The sequence below is a fragment of the Myiozetetes cayanensis genome, unplaced genomic scaffold (genome assembly GCF_022539395.1).
Source record: "Myiozetetes cayanensis isolate MyiCay16 unplaced genomic scaffold, myiCay2020 scf1, whole genome shotgun sequence".
Classification (NCBI taxonomy): Eukaryota; Metazoa; Chordata; class Aves; order Passeriformes; family Tyrannidae; genus Myiozetetes; species Myiozetetes cayanensis.
In genome coordinates, this window is record NW_026086604.1 from 23,749,794 (window position 1) to 23,771,211 (window position 21,418).

At 36.9% G+C, this 21,418-nt stretch overlaps 1 protein-coding gene across 2 annotated transcripts in view; it reads right to left on the bottom strand.

Annotated features, from left to right (window-relative positions):
* Positions 1-19,126, bottom strand: part of SLC26A7 (solute carrier family 26 member 7) — a 67,847-nt gene extending 48,721 nt beyond the window's left edge. For both annotated transcript variants that reach the window (XM_050312483.1, XM_050312476.1), the window contains exons 1-2: positions 18,663-19,126; positions 4,435-4,545 (exon numbers count right to left, since the gene is read on the bottom strand). In XM_050312483.1, coding sequence (XP_050168440.1) covers positions 4,435-4,545; positions 18,663-18,855 — 304 coding nt within the window. In that variant the 5' untranslated portion in view covers positions 18,856-19,126. The remainder of the gene's footprint in view (positions 1-4,434; positions 4,546-18,662) is intronic.
* Between the last annotated feature and the right edge of the window lie 2,292 nt (positions 19,127-21,418).

Here is a 21,418-nt window from a genome sequence, read left to right on the forward strand (position 1 = left end):
CTGTACTCATCACTCATGGTCTCTTTTTCAAAACTTGGCCATTATGAGTAAAACCACCATTTTGTAAATTCCTGTCATGCTAAGAACAATTTTTAAGGTAATTTTTCTATGTAACACATATTTCCTCCTGTAAAATACCATTTATACAGGTGAATTAAATGTAAATTTTTTTGAGCACATTCATTTAGACATCTTCACAAAAGAGATTCAAGTACAACAATTTACAACTACTTCAAGTTATCAGATATGCTTTTAACTCACCCTGGACATGACCAAACAGCTATTTGTCTGAGAATCCCAAGTGTTAATGAACAAAATTTCTAGGGCAATTAATTCATGCTGTACATATAGCATATGGTACTGATAGCCCGTTTCATGGTACCTAGCATTCTAATAAATGGAAGCAAATTATGAGAAGAACATTTACTGGCTGAGAGAAGTTAAGTAAATCTACTGACACTCAGATAAATCACAGAATTACAGAATCACAGAATATGCCGAATTGGAAGGGACCCATAAGGATTATCAAAGTCCAACCCTTAGCCCTGCATAGGACCATCCCCAGGACTCACACCATGTGCCCAAGGGCATTGTCCAAATGCTTCTTGAACTCTGTCAGGCTTGGTGCTCCCCAGAGGAGCCTGTTCCAGTGCTCAACCACCCTCTGGGTGAAGAACCTTTTTCTAATATCCCACCTAAACCTCCCAGGGCGCAACTTCAGGCCATTACCTCAGGTCCTGTCATTGGTCACCACAGAGAAGAGATCAGTGTCTGCCCCAGCTCTTTCCCTCATGAGGAAGTTGTAACTGCAATGAGGTCTCCCCTCAGCCTCCTCTTCTCCAGGCTGAACAGACCAAGTGACCTCAGACACTCCTCTAATGGCTTCCCTTCAAGGCCCTTCACCGTCTTCGTTGCCCTCCTTTGGACACCCTCTAATAGTTTAATAAGCACAAACACATTCATGAAGAGCTATAGGAGCATAAGAAATGTGTTACTATGTCAGACCAATTGTCCATCTTACCGAGTACTCTGCCTGCAGCTGTGACAGTCAGAGGTGTTACCCAGGGAAAGCAGATGAGCCTGGTCCCCAGTTGTTGTGTTAAAGTACATCCTTACCTGTCCCTTTTTGACTTTGTGGACTAGCTCATGAATTTGTCAAAGGTTTATTTGAACCTGCTTGTAATTTCTCCCTCCACAATGTTCTCTGAGAGCAGGTTCCAGAAGTTCACCATCTGCTGTACTGTTTTATTTAATCTATACTTTAAAAGTATTTTAAAATTACATCTCATTGAACTCACCTTTATTCTACTTTTACAGGACCCAGGGAACAAAGTTCTACCTTTGTCATGGCCTTCATAAAGGCCCAGCACTCCCAGCATGAATTCCTTGGAAACCTACCAGGAACACTGCCACCCTGACAAATGGCCATGAAGTCCCGCCTTTTGCCTCTTAACTTTTAACCTACTAATAATTAATAAAAGGACCTTTCTTCTACTACAAGGACAACTCAGTTTCTTTAGTAACCTTTGGTGTGGAACCTTATCAGTAGCTGTTTGACCATTTTGATATCTTATATTCAAAATCTTTCCTTTCTCTATGTGCTTATTGACACTCATACAGTACCCTTGGAGGTTAGAGAGGTAGGATTTTCCTTAATAGAAATCATATTAACTCCTCTCCAAAAGACTCTGATTATACAAATCTTTTTTCACCCCATCCCTGGAAGTGTTCAAGGCCAGGTTGGATGGGACCTGGTCTAGTGAAATGTGTCCCTGCCCATGAGAGGGGTGTTGGAACTAGATGGTCTTTAAGGTCCCTTCCAACCCAGGCCATCCTATGATTCTGAGATGCTATGATTCAGTATTTTTATTATCAACAGGTCTGACATTCCCAGGATTCCCTGCAGAGCCCTTATGACAATGAAATTACACTGGCAACTTGAAAATCCTGTGGCCTTGTCACAGAATGTCCTAGTTACACCTCTGCCAGAAAGATATCCCACCAGTTTACTTCTCATTGTCCTGATTTTGGTGTATTTAAAGAAACTTAAACTACCAGTTTGATCACACTCTCCATGGAATTCTTTAAATTCTTTCTTTTAGCCCCTTAATGTTCCTGCATATGTTTGACCTGTCACATTTCATCACTTTCTTGCCCACCTCATTTGGCCAAGTTTTCCATTTTTCAAGTGGCAAACTGTTTCTCATGAGAATCCCTTTAATTTTTCCCAACAAACCATGAAGGGGTTTATTTTGATGACATTTTCTTTTTTTATCTAGGCCAAAACCACATTTTCTTCAAGTAACAGGATAGCTGTAAATATTTTGGTTTTCAGATTGCTTTTTTTTTTTTTTTCCTTTTAAGCCTGTTCCTCATTTTTACTTAAAAAACCTGGTTTACATAAAATTGAATTTGAAAACAGTTTACATAAAATTCCGTCTTAAATCAAAGACCTATAGGTGTTATTATGATGGATGAAGTTGTCTCGGAGGATGCTTCAAAATCAATCATATCGAAAACACTCAAGGAAAATGTGTAGGTGTTTTTCGCCCAGGTGAGTCATCTTTTAAAGCAGATCAGCCATCTCAAAGATACATTTAAAGTGAGTAAAAGCTGACAGAACTGGGCCACTGATGAATTTTCCATTTCATATTAACATGACTGACCTCACTAACAAAGGACACCTTTATAGCCTGGGTATATATGGAGAGCACCACAGATCTTACAGAAAATGCTGGCAGGTGAAGAGATTGTCTCCAATGTCCACAAGAAATTATGGAACATTTGGGAAACTGAGACAGGCAGTATCGCTCTAGTTCAGCCTACACAGCCCAACACCTCAAATGAGGTTTTGCTGCCCTTTTTTGATTAAAATGAAATCCTGGAATAGACACCTGTGAAAGGAATAGGTTTCCACACCAATGACCATGCAGAAATCTGCAGATATGAAGCTGTGGGACTAAGCAAGTCATTCTCTGAACATCATTCTCTCCCAAGGATAAAACATCAGACTTAACAGCTTGCACTTACCTATTTTATCATCTATTTTCATTACTAGAATTTATGTCAGCCAGCAACAAACTTCTGACAACACTTGTTAATAAAGTTTTTTAATATATGTTCATGTTATAATAAGTATACTAATCTGTACTTTTAATACGTATACTAATTTTACTCAAGTAAAATTAATTTTCCAAATTCTAAATTTTCACTTTTTTTTCAAATGCTTCTCTTTTTGCATGGGCTGAGTACAGTCCCTTACTCATGACAACATTAGGACACTAACAGCATCCACAGATCATTTTTGGACATCACAAGGCTCAAATACTTTTTGTGCATCTAGGGAAAGCAAATTTTGGCTTTACTTTTGCTCTAAGACGTCTATAGTTTGCGTCTATAGTTGTTCAGATTTTTCTTTTTTTGTAATTTAACTGAATGGTATTGGTCAAAAAAGGTGCTCAAAAATATGTTGTTAACTGTTGCATACATGAGAGCAATGACATTCTGCAGAGTTCATTTTGTGTGTGATTACCTACAACCATCTTTTCTCCTTCAAGGACTTTTTCTCCTCCTTAATGAAAACATTCCTCCTCCCTGCTTAAACCTTCTGACAGCCACAGAGGCTGCTTCCCTTTACCCAGTTATGATGTGTGTTACTACTGGGCCTGTCTCATCCTAGTTGCAAACTTCAAAGGCCACCAAGTGCCAACTCCTGCACAGCAAACAATTTGTGGTTCAGTGTGACAAGTACTATTTCCAGCTTCAACCTATAATTTGGTTTCTTTGGGATCAGAAACAGAGCCTTAACCAGCCTATTAGGAGATCAAAGCCATTCAATTCTTGCAGCTGCTGTGACTGCTGAGGGTAAAAAAGTAACTCATAACTACCAGCCTAGTGGTCAGGGTGCACCTTTCACTACCTACCTAACTACGCTGTAAGTGTGGACAGCAGCAGCCCTCACTGGGAGAGTCTCCAGTTTTAATACAATAGCAAGCAATGGGCACAAAAAGCCTTTTTCCCCTAAGAAATGCAGGATTTGTGGTTTAGACAGTTGAGAAGTAATGTGTTTTCTATGATTTAAGAGGTAATCAAGCATTTTTCATTCCCATTTGCATATACCTTGTTGGCAGAGGCCTTTGTTAAAATCTTAGCCTGAAGCAGATTTCTAAAGCAGAGTAAAAATACAGAAGCCCTTACACTTACAAAAGAAGTGTCAATCCAATTTTAATTTATAATGGCAGAAGTAACTCCAATATATTCTTAATGAAGCTCTTTAAAGTACTTAAACTGACAAAAAATAGGTGTGAGAAGAAGCACAAAACCATGGTTTGATGTTTAGTCATAGATAATTTTCCTTCCATTGATCTTAAAACAAAAGAAGTTCAGTTTCCAGTTTTTTATTTTTGAAAAGGTTTTTAGCAAATAGACACTTACCTGTTGCAACGTGACGACCCATTCCAAATATGGCATAAACTATGACAGGGAAGAAAGAGCCATATAGACCAAAAACTGGGTGGACTGAAGACAGAGCAGCAAAGGCCAGCCCTATAGAAAGTTAAATGGAATTATTTCACTATATGAAGATAAAACTGTTCTGCTTGGTTTGGGTTTTTTAACGAGGAAATGTCTACAACTTTATTAAGAGCAGGAAAAAGCCCACCTTCATTTATTAAAACCTAGAGCATGTCAACAACTGTACAATTAACTGTGGAAGGTTTTTAATTTCATCACCAAAATCCTCTTATTTTCTTCTGAGTCTTGGTCACCAGCAGAAATAACTGGTTCACCAGCTATCATATTTCCAGGTTGTCGCCATCAGTAGTTCCAAACTTTTTTTTAATAGCCAGGCCTCGCAAGAGAAAGCAGCATTGTTTCACCCCCACCCTCACAAACATGGGTTTGAGACTGCCAGGGCTCCAGGCAGTGAGACAGTTATTTCTTACAAACAGTTCAAAACATATAATTTTGGTTTGGATGGAGCCCCTTCAGTCTGCTTTCTTCTAATTTCTTAAACAAAAAAATATTCCAAAGTTCGTTCTTTTTAGGTGCCTGGGGTTTTTTCAGCCTTTAGATATTAACATTTTTTTCATTATGTAAAGCTGTAGTTCAGAAACAGAAAGTATTTGAGTTTCATGTTGAGATGGAAAATGAACTGAATTGGTTAGGGTTTAACTTTATAGACTTACTAGTTACCTTCATCACTTAGCTATACAGGAGAGCATCCATCTTTTTCTTAGAAAGTCACAAAATATGCCAAGAACTTATCTTTTAACAGAAACATTCCTGCAAAACAGGAGCTTTGGTTGCTGTTCAACTTGAGATAGCTAAGATAGCAAGCAAGCCAGACTGCATTGACTCTTTTCCAGTCAGCAGAAAGAGAGACTCTTCAGAACACGCAACAGCAAGCTTTTACCACCATTTCACAATTCTTACTGCTGGAGACTAAGGGTAGGAGAACTTGCCTTGCAGAGTTGCTCCACAGACCTTGATGAATACCTCATCATGCAGCAGGGAAGAAAGGACTGGATTGTTTAACACACACGGTGCCATCCTGAAGTCCACCTTCAATCTGAGTGTAAACACAAGCTGGAGCATATGTGTGTGTATTGGGAGAATGACCACGTGTGGACAGGGGTGATTCAGATCTATGGAATGGCGTTGTCTTCTGTTTACATTTAAAATCTCCAAAGAAAATTAAATGTGTAGGATTAGTTGTTCTCACCAAGCTTTCCTGACCGCTACAAAAAGCATTTTTTTACCTGAAATGTTGGTGTATGGGGCCTTAATATTATGGAGAATGCTAAAGAGTGTCGTCACTTAGGGGCTTTGGTTTATGTGTCAATTGTGAACATTTTGATTCAAAAACTCCTTCTTGAATTTTCATTTGAGTCTGTAATAAAGAGCACGTGGTGGGTGGAGGAAAGAAAATGCCAAAAGATCAGAAGTGTCAATTTCCCTGTGAAGCAGACAAGGTCTAGTACTACATCTGTTCTTAGAAAAACATCATGGCAAAGATTTTGCTGAGATGTGTCTTAGATGGACATCTTCATCCACACTATGCTCAGCAAAGTAGCACTATTAGTTATGACTTGGAGAGGAGAAGGCATATATCAAAATGTGTCTGATTTAAAACTTCTTTTTTAAACGGAAATAGACTTCATTGCTCTTTTGCCTTTTAATTAGTGCATCTATTGATCATCACTTCTGCCTTTTTCTCATAGCACAACATTATCATAAACCAGAAGGATCTTTGAAATTGTAGTATGACATCCCTGTTCATGTGATCAATAGATGTAAGAGAAGATTCTGACCCAAGAGCAACACAGAAGGGTGTGCCCAAGGAGAATAAAAACAACAAAGGAGAGAACTGCATGACCCTATCCAGAAAAAACTGACCATGCATGGGGCATGGGGGGCAATAATGAATAGGAGAAAGAAATTTTTAAGCCTTCTTTAACATTGAAAAACTCTTCCCTTATAACCATTTTATGAACAAAACCAAAAGCAGACAAAAAGGTTGTAATTAATTCACCAGTAGAATAGTACTCACATAGATATTCCAGTCTTGCCATAAAGCATTATGCAAGGCTAATTTATTTTACTCTCCAAAAAATAAAGGAATTGGAAAAATAAGTACAACTCACTTTGATTATAACAACTTAATTGAAAAGAAGGGACCTGTCTGAACAGACAAGCATAAGGGAAATACACAACATTCAGTACTGAATGCTGAACCAGGTATTTTGGGAAGAGGTCTAAAAATCCTGATTAAGATGATCTTCAAAACTTTCTGTGTTTAAGATACTCACTCATTTAATGAAAGGAATTGTCTTCCACTGAATCAGAGAATTACAAATACAGAACATTTTCATTTGAAAACAATCCCATTTCCAAAAATTCCAATTCACACTGTGAAGAACACCTATCTACACAATGCATAGACAACTCACCTTGGTGAGTTCCTTTACATGCCCTGTTCATTGCATCCTTTTTTCCATTTTTTTGGACTCCTGTTACAAGGGAGGCACAAAAGCTCCTTCTTTACTGGGAAAGGTTAAAATTTTGAAATTTTGAAAGATACTTTTTGAAATATCAAGTTCATTTTGCAGAAAATAGACTATGTTCACATCATTCTAAAGTTTATACGTCAGTTGTGTTAATTTCGGACGTTGAAATTTTCCCTTGAAAATCTACGCTTCGCTTTTAAGTAATCTCATCACGCAGGTCAAGAGAAAATTAGCTTAGAAGTTGTACAAGACAAAACCAAAGGGCACGTACTATACCACAGGCTGAGCTCACCTAGTTCCAGAAGAGGGACTACTAGCTCTTTTACTATTCAATGGAAATCAATCAGTCCAGGGCTAAGAACAGTATCCATTGTTCTTTCCTCTCAACATTTAGAAGAAAAACAAGGCTTCAGCTACTACAAAATATTCTGTCACCATCTAGATGTAAAAGCCAATTCTCACTTCTCTACATGTGTTTACTTTGATTTTGTGTTTCCTAAGATCTTCTGAATCTGAAACATTTGACAATTGTGGCCAGACTGTGTTTGGTCCAGCACAAACTGTACATGTTGTGGATAAAGAGCAAGAGCTCAATGCAGCTCTAGGTCTCTCTCTCTCTCTCTCTCACACACACACACACACACACACAGTGTCAGCATCTCAGTTCAGCTCTCTGAACAGGGCTGAGAGGAACAGAGAGGCACAGGCTGAATGAACCCTTACAGTCAGAAGAACTGGCCAACAGAAATCTGGTATGAGTCCTATAAAACTGTGGAAAAGGGGTTATCCTGCCCAGCAAACCCTCAGCATCCAACAGGAATTTTGATTGTACTCACAGATGCTGCTGCCCTTGTTTTTTCCATTTCATGCACAGACCTTCCCTGTTCTCTTTGTATTAAGTTTTAGAAGCAGTGTGTCATTTTTTTCATGATGACATCATGGCAGTCAGGAGAGAGCTAAAATTACCAGCCTTTGACTCAAGTCCTGGCTCTGTTAGGTTTTTACTCTCATTACTGAAGTATGTCAGTCATGTGTAAGAGTAGAGTGGGTTTAGAATTAGTAAAGACTTCAGGCTTTCTGATTAGGTATAAAATATTCTAAAGGTTGAAATACTTTTAAACATATAATCAGTAGTATGTTTCATCTTATTTCCTTAATTTTCATATTAAACTTCACTGCGATGCATTCCATACGCTCAAGAACTAGTCAGTTCTTGACAGGACAGGAAATATTATTTTAATTTTTTCATTTCAAACAGTAATAATACTCAAAAGAAATAGATCATAAAGTAAGGAGTTCACATAATCTTCACTGGTAATGTGGAGGAAAGCCCTGTGGCAGTGACATTGAGATTTTCATATAAGTATATAAATTCCATGAAAATAAATGCAAACACATAATGAACAGTAAGTTCAGATACAGTACATTAACACTGTTTGTTTTAACTACCTCTTTATCATAAGATAACATTGTGGGACACATTTTCACTGAAAATCATCCTCTCCAACTAACACCAAGTGCATAACAATACTCTGGCACACAGTGCTGAAAAGGAAGAGATGTTCACCACTGCTACCAGTGCCAAACACAAGTAACTTACAAAATAACAAGCTTGATACAAATAGAAACAAGACCATCTCCTACCACAGGAGAAAAGTCTCCATTTAGGTTGATAGTTTCTGATAACTACGCTAGTGCCAAAGCTATGGCAATAAAAAAATATTTTCCATAGGAAGAGCTATGAATCATCAGAGTATGGTCAGTTAACAATTTTCTGCATCTGGAAATACACTCATGATACATACATCTGTTCTGAGGAAAGCTCTACCACGTCCTTTGGAAGTAAGATAGTCAAACCAAAAATTAAATGAAGAAGCAGGAAAAGTAGTAAGCTTATAATTAATTTGAGGAGTATAAAAATTGTATCATGTACAGTATTTACTGTGAAAAGCCATAAATTCAAAAGTTTTTTCTTATAAAGTGTATATTCAAATAACTTTTTTTATTGTAACCTCTTACTCTCAAATGTGACTATACTAAGACGGACAGGCCCAAGTTTATGGAACCCAAAATGGCACTAATACATCTTATCCCACTCAAAAACGCTATCTGCACAGCTGAGGTCACTCTTTCTGATGCTTCAGAAAAATACAATTTCTCCCATTGTTCACAAGGCTGACTTATGTAGTAAGAAAGGTATTTCCTGTGGATGCCCTAAAATGTAGAATTAACACATATTTAATGAGTCTCCTATCAATCCTTGTTGGAGAACTAACAAATCAAACGCCCAGTGACTCATACCACAAGCTTTCATTTGTAACTCCAGGATACCTAACTTTTACTGAAGAAAAAAACAATTCACCACAGAAAACATTTTTAATACATTTCATAACAACTTTCCTATACAAACCTGCAGTTCTGGAAGATTTGCTTTGACAGTGACTTGATTAAAAGCTATTAACACAAAATGATCATTTGCAAATGATGTCATTTGCCTCCCAAAACTGGGAAGATCAACAGCAGTTCTCTCAATGCACATTCACCTTGTGTTTGCAAGATCTCTGTTTCATAATGGCCCCCTTTGCTGGGGCTACAAGTGTGGACTTTATCTTCTCTCTGAGTTATTTAATGACAAAAGTATCAAGAGCTTAAAATCATTCTTTGGTTCTTCTGTCATTCAAAGCCTCAGGCAAATGAAGGACATAAGGCTGAGATGGAAAAACAGGTTCTGAAAGGTGAACCATAAATGTTTTAAACATCACACAGTTAGCAACCATCCTCTTGTTTTTGAAAGATGCTTCAGTGCAGTTCCTTCTTTTTTGGTCTGGTGAGAAGTAAGCATCTCAGTTGTGTTAATCATGGTACCTGAATCCACAGTATTTCACAGTATCTGAAATGCACCTCTCCCAGCTTATCATCTGGCAACTGTATCAAAGGTAGGTTTGAGAAAACACTATTCTACTCTACCACTTTGCAGATTTCCAGATACTGGCATTTGCATCTTAATGCTCAAAAAAGATCTGCAAGCATTATGGTAGAAGAAACAAGAGGGCTGTGTGACCCACTTATGATTTCTCTATCCAAGAAAGCTTGACCTGCTGCACACAAAAAGTTAAGATTCACATCAAAATAAAAAGAACTTTTAAAAAATCTAGTATTTTCTTTTAATAGCCTGAAAAAAAAACCTATGGCTCTTGAAAGACAATCCAAGATGTAGTATTAAGAACTCTTTAGGATGAATTTGACACAATATCTGAACACAACAGAGATTATATAGACTGTTATACAGATAATTATATGGGCTATAGTCATTAGTCAACCATAATACTTGAAGAATCTGGCTACCTCCAAAATAAAAGAAGCATTTTGAGAGTAATTTATAGGAAAACTCCTCTGCATCTCAGTAAGAATATACAGAGAATGAAGCCATAAGAAGTTTCTGACAAGCAGGTAACTATGAGGAAGTCTTTTGAGAAGCATCAATGCCGTAGAGAATCAAAAACCTATAGGGAGTGATGAACAGGCATTAATCAAGAGGAACTGAACTTTTTGAAATCCATGAGAAGGGCATCCATTTTGGCAAATTGATGGCCAAGGATCTGAACACTAACAATTTTCCTGGTCTCTCTGATCTGGAAGATTACACGTGGTGTCATTTCTTCTTCCTTTAGGAATCAACATTTCCTGGATTTCTCAGTCTCTGTCCATGGTGCTCAGGCAACCACAGCATTGGGATGTGACATCCATGAAGTTCATCCAGTCACACAAAGGTGAGTGTACCTGGACATGAGGCTCCAAAAGAGTCAGAGGTCATTCAGAAGTTGAATTCACATTTCTAGTAGTCTGTCAAACAGGTCCATATTAGCACATATAACTTGCAAAACTTCCACACATATAACTTGGAAGAATTTTTAGAGTCATTAGAAACAAAATATTGCTTGCACAGCAGCATAAGTGCCTTTCACCTCTGCTGGAAAGTTGTAAAATATGAATCATTGTCCCACGTTTACTCACTAACATGTTACATTTCATAGTCAGCTTACATCATTATTCTTTGCGTGGGAGAACTAAAACAGAGTTCAACTGGACACTCTTCCACAATTCATTTAAAACTACATGGATTCTCCAATGCATTCTGGAGTAAATTTTTCTGGCTCTGTTTCCAAATGTGCTTATTCAATTTCTATTCAATCTACACATTTGCAGTTTGTATGCCAGATGCATACTTACAAGACAGCTTTACCCTTAATAAAATTATTAACTCCAGTTAGTCAGCTCAGAGTATATTTATGTCTTCATTTATGGTCAAAGCCTGAAATAAACCCCCAACAACTATCACCCTCGAGAAGACACATCTGAGGTTCCTCCATGAAAAGCTAAGGGAAAAAAAAGTATAAGTTTTTGGCATCATGCCTTCCAAAACAATGGGCACTGGTTCTGGAATGCATGAAGGCAGTGCCGTTCATTTTTTTTAATGGCAAGGTCTCCAGCCAGTGTTTAGGAATTAGTTACTCAGCAATAAATCCATCTCCAGATTAAATTAACTTTAATTAAGACATACAAACCACACCAAGACTCGGTGAGTTATTATTGGGCTTGCCGAATGAAAGAAAAAAAAAGTTGGCAGGAATAACAATACTGATTTCATCAGATGCCATCTACATATTTAACTTTTAGAGGAAATATGTCTCAAGGGCCCTCCACCCTCCAAAAAAACAGCCCACCAAAACCCACTTGAGCCAAAGCATTTCTTGTTCAAGATAGGTCATAGGAAAGGCAGTAAATGTATAGCACTACATTCAAGTTCTACATGAAGTATATGCATGTAATAATTGACTACAAAAAAAAAAAAAAAAAAAAAAGCAGGTATTTTTAAAACTACAAATGCTGACATAACTGCAAATCTGGTAAATTTGAAAGTCCAAATCTTTTGAGTTTTTGAGTATGTACAGCATAGCACATGGACAGATGTTTATTTCAAAACAAACAGCACCATATTTATAAATGTTCATTAATCCAGCCTAGTACCAGAAACTCATCAAGAAAAGACTGAATCCAGGAATACAGTGACATTATTTTAGTTTTATAAAACCCACACATTTGTCTTAACTTTTTGACAGATACACCCCAGTTCAAAACTTCACAATTTTTTTGAATAGCAGCAGATGCTGAAAAGGAACATTAACTTGTGAAAGAACCCCCTTGTGCCCTTTGGTTCTGTTCCCCTTATGGTAGCCAAACATGTAATTTAGCACTTCTATGAATGGAATTATGTGATAAGGAGATCCATCTTCTTATCCCAATATTTAAATGGAATATTTTTAGAACTACTTCAAATTTTAAGTCTAAAAATAATCATGATACTTTATTTTCATTTCTCCATGTGCTGCAACTGCCTTTGACTTTAAAAGTCTTTCCTGATTAGGAAGAAACCTTCTCAGATTTTAATTAACCTATCTGAGCCTTTTAAGTCTTCTCCCAGATATAATCTCTGTTTTCCTGATCCTTCTCCTCATCTTTTTTTCTACTGAAATCATCTTCCATGAACAGAGGCAATGAAAATTACACCCTATATTTCAGAAAATGGACAGTACCACCAATGGTCATCAGCTTCTTTGCAGCTCCTAACTCACATAGTAACCCATTTTTTTCAAGTAGGCTAATTATTTTCCAACAGATCATTAAAACTACCCCTAACTGAGAACAGCAGAAGATTCATCTTTAGAATGCATACACAAATCTGAAGCACAACCCATCAGCTGTCCTAGAGCCTTGCTTCAGAATTTCATAGCAGAATCAATCAGTCTGGTATCCTTTAGCACTCTACATGTAAATATTATTTCATTATTATTATTATTGTTACTACTAAAGGGAAATATACCATTTTTCTAGGCAGGAGTCTCTCTGGTCATTAATGGCTTGCAGAAGAGGGTTATAACTATCAAAACCTCAAGAACAATCTTTAAGGAAGCCTGGGGGGCAGGGTTGAGATACCTACACCCAGAATTTACACCCAGAAAGAGTAAGGCTACTTCAGGTGTTAAGCAGAGCCCTTAATTTTCACAGTGTGCCCTAACCAAGATACTTCAGACACATTTGTGTCCCCTACATATATAATAATAATGGCTACATATATAGAGAACAGAAATAAACTATGCACACTAAAGTGCATATTGAAGCAGAATAACTTCGGAATAATTCCTCTGGCGATGAACTCAGCTGTACAATAGAGTCTATTTTATACACTTTTTTAGACAAACTCAGCTTTACTCTTCTTACATTCAGGGAAGCTCACAGATGGGTCGCGGTATTAGCTACTTGGTTCCTAGATGCCAGTCTTTGTGTATAGTATTCATAGTTCTACCCAGGCAAAAAAACAAACAGCAAAACAAAGAGACAAACAAACAAAGAAACACATTCTAAATAGCAATCCGAAAGCAAATACTAGATGTGATGTACCAACCAATAGACATTCCATAATTTAAATCCTGAGAGGAGGCACAAAGCTATTTCTTTGAAAAGAGAAGATTAGGTGAAGTAGCGTAACAAAATGGATTAATGAGGCATGAATCAAGACCTTGGTTCGTAAATAATGTCAGGAAGGATAACCTATGAAAGGCCTCAAAAGTAAAGATTAATAATTTGCTTGGTGCAACAACAGTTACCACTGTGAAAATGAGCTAAGTAGCTGCACTGAGAAGAGATATGATGGGACTATAGTACATGTTCCAAAGGCTACAGAAAAAAACGTGATGACAGTTCTATGAAATTTAGCTAGGTGGAAAGACTGCATTATAATGCACCTTAAAATTAGCATGTAAGGAAACTGAGAAAAACTCAGAGGCAGCTTGATAAAAGTATTCTTCTCATAGGAGCATGGGGTGCTCATGTCACATGAAAAAGCCACAGATAATTCTGGTATTGTTGTGACAAGTCAATGGATGAATTACAGAAAAGAAAACAGTAAGACCTGTCTTTAACCATGTTGAACATGAAACTGTCTATTACCCACAATGCTAACAGCTGAAACACATCTCACCTAAACTTTGATGCCTGACTCATCAATGTCTACACCTGAGCCAATCCCTTGTTACATTCAAAGGAAATCCTATGAATATAATCAGATGATTAGATAAAGCAGATAATTAGATTTAGTCAGATGAATCATACTTGTGGAGGGTTGATTCTAGACAGCAGCGAAGTAACCACCCAGCCACTCACTCCCTTGCTCCTCCTCAAAGGATGGAGGAGAGAATCAGAAAGTGAGAAAACTTCTCAGTTTAATTAAGTGACTGAAAGAAAAAAAAAAGTAAAGGCAGTCATTCACCACCTCTCACAAGCACAGAATTATAGAATATGCGGAGTTTGAAGGGACCCATAAGGATCATCAAGTCCAACCCCTAGGCCCACACAGGACCACCCCCAAGTATCACACCATGTGCCTGAGAGTGTTGTCCGAATGTTTCTTGAACTCAGGCAAGCTTGGTACTGTGACCACTTCCCTGGGGAAGCCGTTTGAGTGCTCAACCACCCTCTGGGTGAAAAACCTTTCTCCTCATATCCAGTCAAAACCTCCCCTGGCTCAGCTGCATGCCATTGCCTTGAGTCCTGTCACTGGTCACAAGAGTGAAGTAATCAGTACTTGCCCCTCCACTACCCCTCATGAGGATGTCAAAGACCACAATGAGGTCTCCCCTCAGTCTCCCCCTCTCCAGGCTGAACAGACCAAGTTCCCTCAGACACTCCTCACAGTTTCCCCTCAAGACCCTTCACCATCTTCGTTGCCCTCCTCTGGATGCTCTCTAATGGCTTAATGTTCACTGACTCTTATTAACTAGATCTTCACTGTATAGTAAGGAACACAAAAGCAGATTGCTGAGAACTAGTTACCTGCACTACAGACCCCTTGTTCTATTAGCACAATTTAAGTTTGGAAAGGAAAAAAATATTAGGCACTTATGAGACATCTATATATACCTAGCAATTGAACTTGTTTGCAAGGGAGAGGAATACAGAATGAAATGGTAAGTAAAATCCTTATAGAATGACTGTTGATGGGGTATTATTAAGTTTTAAAGAGAAAGGGAAGAGAGAGATGAATACTAGTCCAACAAGAAAATTAATTAAAATTAATAAATCTATTTTGCTAATTTAGACATATCTTGCTCTAGTTTATCAATAACAGGTTTTTGAGAAAAAATATGAGACAAACTAAGTAGTGATTACCAAAACATAAAAGCTCAAATTTCTTAACTACCTGTGAAAGTAAATAGCAAACTTCTAGACTGGATGACAATGTCTATTTTAGATTCAAAGGTTCTTTCTTCAGTGTTAGGTATCAGAGTAAGATTAAGGATTCTATGGCTACAAAACAAGGTATTGAGCTCTGTATTATCAAATTATAGTTGGAACTAATATTAAATATCTGGAACTGATGAAGTCTGATTTCCTTTACTGGTTTTGACTTGTGGCTGACTGACTGTGCAATCTGAGACTGTGAAAGTCCAACTGAATCCTTCCAGTAATTGGTATTTTTTAAAGTTTTTTTTTTTTTTGTTAGAACTTGTAGGGTCTTGTTCCTACTGGATATTTTCATAACACTTTTAGAAATATAATAATATTTGACACTTCTTTTTCCATATTCTGTGGAATTAAATCAAGTACTCTAAAATTAGAGGACATACATGGAGACAATACAAATATTGTCTCAATAGGTAAACAGAACATGAGTTCAGCAGTGAATTTTGAGACTCACGAATTAATTTTTTTTGACATTTTTAGCAGACAATGAAACAACCATAGGAACACTTGAAAAATGACTGCTTGATTTCAGCAATGACTCTTTCATCACAAACACCAAGCAGCACATTGTGATAATCCCACACCTTTCCTTCCCAGCTCCATACAGGTATCACCTTAGTTCAGTGTCAGGCAAGGTAACACCTTATCTTCTAAAGATCTATTTCTTCCACATTGTACGTGGAAGTAAAGACAATTAAACAATCAGGTGGTATTCCTTTCTTACATCATTCCTAGAGTCTGTTACCACAGGACGTAGTTCTAGTTCCATCATGCATGTCATGATGGAAGATTTTTAAATATAAACTGATATATGAGCTCAAATGTTTCAATTTTCAAGTAGTTGACTTGAAGATATCTTACAGAAGTTTGAAGGCTTAAGTCACCTTTAGAAAACAATAATTTTGACACTGAAAATCACAAGTGAATGGTAGTAGCTCTTTCAAACTTTATCCGAAATAAAAGTTGTCATAGAATATCTATTCTGAACTATGCTATACCTTTATCAAAAACTTTTTTTGAGCAATAATTATCTGCATACATTAATTGCTGATATTTCTATTAATTTGCTCTTTTGTTTTTCTTACTTATGAGGCAGAAACCAAAAACTGTTGCTACATATGAATTCTCCAGAAACAATTTCTGAAAATGTTGCAAGGAGCAGTGATAAGCAGTATCTTTGTTGCTTTCATTATGACACAGTAAGGACAGTGACTTCCATCTTTCCTTCCTTACTTTACAAAGGGAAGTCAGAAATTTTGTCTAAAATTTAGATTAGATGCTGGAGCACAGACACATCACACCACGTCAGAGCAGTTGCCAACCTGAATAGTCTGAACATGGCCAATACCAGATGAGTAAGAAACAACACAGTAGGAAACTGTGAAAAGCACAGATCAGTTGGTAGGCCTTTTTTAATTATCCTTGAGCTACTGGACTGCTCTCTACCCTTCTTCTCACTCAGAAAACTGTTGCATATGAATACAGCTGTACATTTTTTTCCATATACCTGCAGTACTCAAGTTTACTTTCATGTATTTGAATTTGCTTAAACCTGTTGCTGCAACACCAAGTGACACTGTGCTCTCCAAGTCAAATATCACAGGTTACCTTTTTTTTCTACTTTTATTAGAATTTCTGCCTTTCATTTCATTACAAAACTTCTTGTTTTATCTTGTGGGTGAAAGAAAACAGTCACAGTAGGACCTTTCAAAATTTGGGATTTTTTCCCTCTGTTCTATATGACAAATAGGACTTTTTTTCATCTATAAGCCTCTCTGTGAAAGTACAACTGGAATGCTTACAACACTAGAGAAGAAGCTGATGGTCCAAATTAATATGTTGTGTTCAAATGAAAGCAGCACAAACATGATAAAATGCTTTTGTATCTCACTCTCTTCCTATTTTGTTTACTAAAATTGTTCTGAAATCTTGAGAAGCAGCAAGCAGAGAAAGAAAAAACAGGAAGGAAGGGTTTCAATGTACTGCTTTCTAAACAGCATAAAATAAGGATAAAATTATTTCTAGAGTGCTTAAAAATAATCTAGAAAGCACAAACCAGTATTTTCTGTCTTCACTGGATATCCTTAAATTTATCTGTTACATTAAACAACTTCTTGGTACAAGAGTCAAACAAGAAAACCCTAGCTAAAACTGCCAGCAGTGCAGAAATGCTGTTTAACTTTTTTGTTTAACTTGTTTGCTGTTTTGCATTTTTGATTAATTTCAGCATACTGTTATTAGCAGCATTTTAATTACAATTGTTATATACACACATACCAGGGAAATTAGGTACTTTGCAGTGTTATGGTATTAAGGTTCTTAAAGTTAAATCAAGCCAATGCAGATGTTCCTAATTACTTTAAAAGAACAAATACTTACACAAATCGGTTGTTTCCAGCTCCAGCATAATTCAATTAAAGTAGTCTTTATAATTTAACAGCATGAATGATAGTTAAGCATAACTAACATGGAAGACTGTTCAAAAACAATATATGTCATTTACATAAAAGAAGGAGTTAAAGTATATCTGAGGCAGATAAGAAGCTGTGATTTGCCTAAGACAAATATAAGATATTGCCATAAGAAGGTGACACTATAAAAGACACATCAAAAACTGACAAAAGCCTTTATTTCCAAGTAGGAATTACTTTCCCTTTTAGTTTGGGGAGTTTTTCCTTTTCCTTCACTGTTTGTTTGTTGTTTTTTTTTAAGCTGCCAAATGTAGTCTAGCTCCACCCCTACTCTGTATTGCTGCTTGATAAGAGATGTGGTAGGTAATGCAATACAGCATTAAATCCACACACAAGCCACAGATGCCAACACATCCTCTCCGTGGGTAACACCCTTTGTGCCCAGAAAGTTGTTAATTTTTCCTGCTGTGTTTTGGACTTTCACAGGTAATAGTACCATGCAAATGTTTTTTTTTCAGAATAGCATATCTTATAAGGCAATTATAATTCAGATACATTGTGTTTTCCATGTGAAGTAGAGAAAAAGGTGGTCACTTAACTGACAAAACATTGTATATAACCATACTCTGTGTGAATAGAGTTACTGCTCTCTTATTTTTTATATTGAGTCTTTGACAAATTGTCAGAGGGATGGGACACACAGTAAAGTTCCACAGAAATTAACTACAATAACACAAGGCAATTCTATCCACATTTGCACATATACTCTATAAGAGTTAAGACCATACATTTTTCCTTATATTGTAAGCATGACATGATTTTAACCAAAGCTTTATAATATTAAACAAGAAAGAAAAAAAAAAAAAGAAAAGAAAAGAAAAGGAAGACCAGACCAATTCAGCCCAATAATATTAAATATCAATCTGAAATGACTTAACTGTACCTTGAGTCACCTGTTGGATGGCTAGCATCATTCCAGAAACTGTATCAGGAATCAAACTTTCTTTCCAATTGTAGACGGGCACCCATTTCAAGATGGGCAGCCTTCGCATACACCAGGCTTTGATATCTTCAAAGCGAACAGCCTGGATTTTCCTCCAGACTGTGTTTCTTTCCCGTTTTGCCCCTGTCATCATTCCCACCCCACAAAAGCAGTGCCTCTGTGAGAAGGTGCACAGCTGAGGAGTCACTCTGATCCTTGTCAGTCTCCAGTTTTCTTCTGAGCTTTTTCAGTTCTAAAACTGCAGAGGAAAAAAATGAACAGAAGCACTTAAGATTTCTGCAGCTGTTCTGTAACTATACTCAATGAAAACACTTATTAAAAGCTTCAATCATATAAACAGCTATATGAAATGCAAAACTGTCTACAGCAAAGATCACTTTTTCTGCTATTTGCAAAAATCTGGTTTCATCTCATGTTAGTTTGTGATTCTTTCCAGTAACCTCCTGCTTTATATCCCTGTAATGCTTGTGCTTTTGGCCTCATTCCAGTGGAAAACGAGGTATTGCTGGGAGTGTGTGCAAAATAGGCTGGGCTATGCTAATCTGAGCGGGAAGTGCCCAGCAAACCCGGCATCTCCCTGCCAAGCCCGGGAGAGCAGCCTTGCCTCTCCTGGGGGGGAGCTTTTCGGGCCACAGGTAGAAGGCATTAAGTCCTCAGTAAAGCTCATAGTAGAAAACTTCTCTTACTCCATCAACATTTTGTCTTTTAAAGGACAGCAAAAAGCTTATTTATGTAGTAAATGCAGAACATCAGGTAGCCATAAGTCCTGCTGAAAATATACACAGATTGTCTCTGTAGGCTGAAGTCTCAGACTGAAGAGTAAGGAGCTCAAAGCACAGTGAAACTGCAAACTATCAGCTTCACGTGGGACATGCCAAAAACATTTGTGACAATCATTCTTCTTTAAAGCTACTCCTTTCTGGTCTTGATTGTCCATCCAGCAAAGGCTCTCTCAGCAAAGACAGTTCACCAAGAAACTTCTTGTAATAACGTCATACCTTGTGTGCGATACAAAGTGCTCAGACACAAAGTGATAAGAAAGTGGAAGAACTTTAAATGTTAAGACATTGAAATGCCTTGACTGATATGGAGCAAGGACACAGTGGGCTTTCCTCTAAGTTATCTATATTTCTGGATAGCAAAGAGATTTAAGTTAAAGTGCAAGATCCATCTTATGGTTTGTATTTTTGGTTTTCTCTGTATGTGACCCCCTGTTTTTAATTTGAAACTGCAGTTCAAGGACTTCATAATCAAGGTATTTATGTATACCAAGCGTTTAACAAAACAGATCTTTCCCTACTGTCAGTGGTCAGAAGGACCACTTCTAAGTACAGTGAGAGTTACTCAGCAGTCAGGTATTGCTTAGTTTTGATTAAATGTTCAGTACGTCTAACTATAATAGTGTTTACTAGGAAATAAAAATGAAAATACATTTCTACACATAGATATGCATGTGCAAAAATCTACTCAAATATAGGTACTTGTGTAAAAGAAACTAGGAGGGGTTTTTGTTTGTTTATTTAAATCATGTTTACTAGAAGCTCTGAATATTCTGAAACAGGAAAAAACCCAAACAAACAAAAATTAGAAAACCAAAGAAATACACAAGAACATATTCTTCATTCTTCAAACTTCTTGCAGCAAAATGCTGAAGCTTTTTGATAAGTAATTGAGATTTTCCCACCTCATAGTTGCACAGCCAGTAAATCTGGACAGTTTTCATCAATCCCAGATTAGTATCTGAACTCCCAGGATTAGCAATATCAACAGACTTTTGTCCCTCACCAACAACAAGGGACAGTGTCTCTTTATGAGTGTGTGCATGCGTGAGTACAAACATCTTACAACTGATGTGGAATTTGTGTGGAAACTTTTTTACAGCAACAATGATTTTGATAAGTAAAAAAACTGCATTATCAAAAAATCATCACTATTGAAAAACATTGTTCCTTGTAACTCTGAAATTAATAAAGTACTCTCAGTTAGCAATAACACGAAGCAACATTTAATTTACAAAACCCAAAGAAATCAAAATTTTTAAGAGAAGACAACAAGCCTATACCTCACTACACACTATTCCAACAGTTGAATCTTAAAAAAATATGGAAAACACCTCTTTCCTAAAACACATCAGTATCCTAACTGAAGCACATATTGTGTCACACATGTGATGTTTAAACTTTTTCTCATTGGCTTGGTTTCATTAGCTACAAACCTATAATCTATACACTCCCAAACTATGAGACTTTCATAGTTTGAACTTTGTCACAATGTTCCTGAGCTATCATGACTATGAGACCCTCCTCTGCTCTGGAATAGGCATATAAAACTTAGTTTTCCAGAACACCAAAGGATAAGCATGAGGAACCTTTGATTTTATACACCTAAGTCATGTATTCACACACACTGTTGTAATGTGAGATGTTTCACAATTAGCTTTTTTGATGCTCTTATATAAGTAAAGCTTATTTTCAAGTGATTAAATAGTTTTTTTGGTTTGATTTTTTTTTCCTGGAAATGCACAAAGTCATAATTCTAGTAGTGTACTTATGTACAATGTTAAAAAGATAATTACCAATAATCAAAAATTAGAATACAGATAGTATATAAAAGGAGAAATTTATTGCATCATAGGTCAGATCTGGTGGTCTTTTAAAATCTGATTTATAACAGGCACTAAAAAATGGGGTAACCCA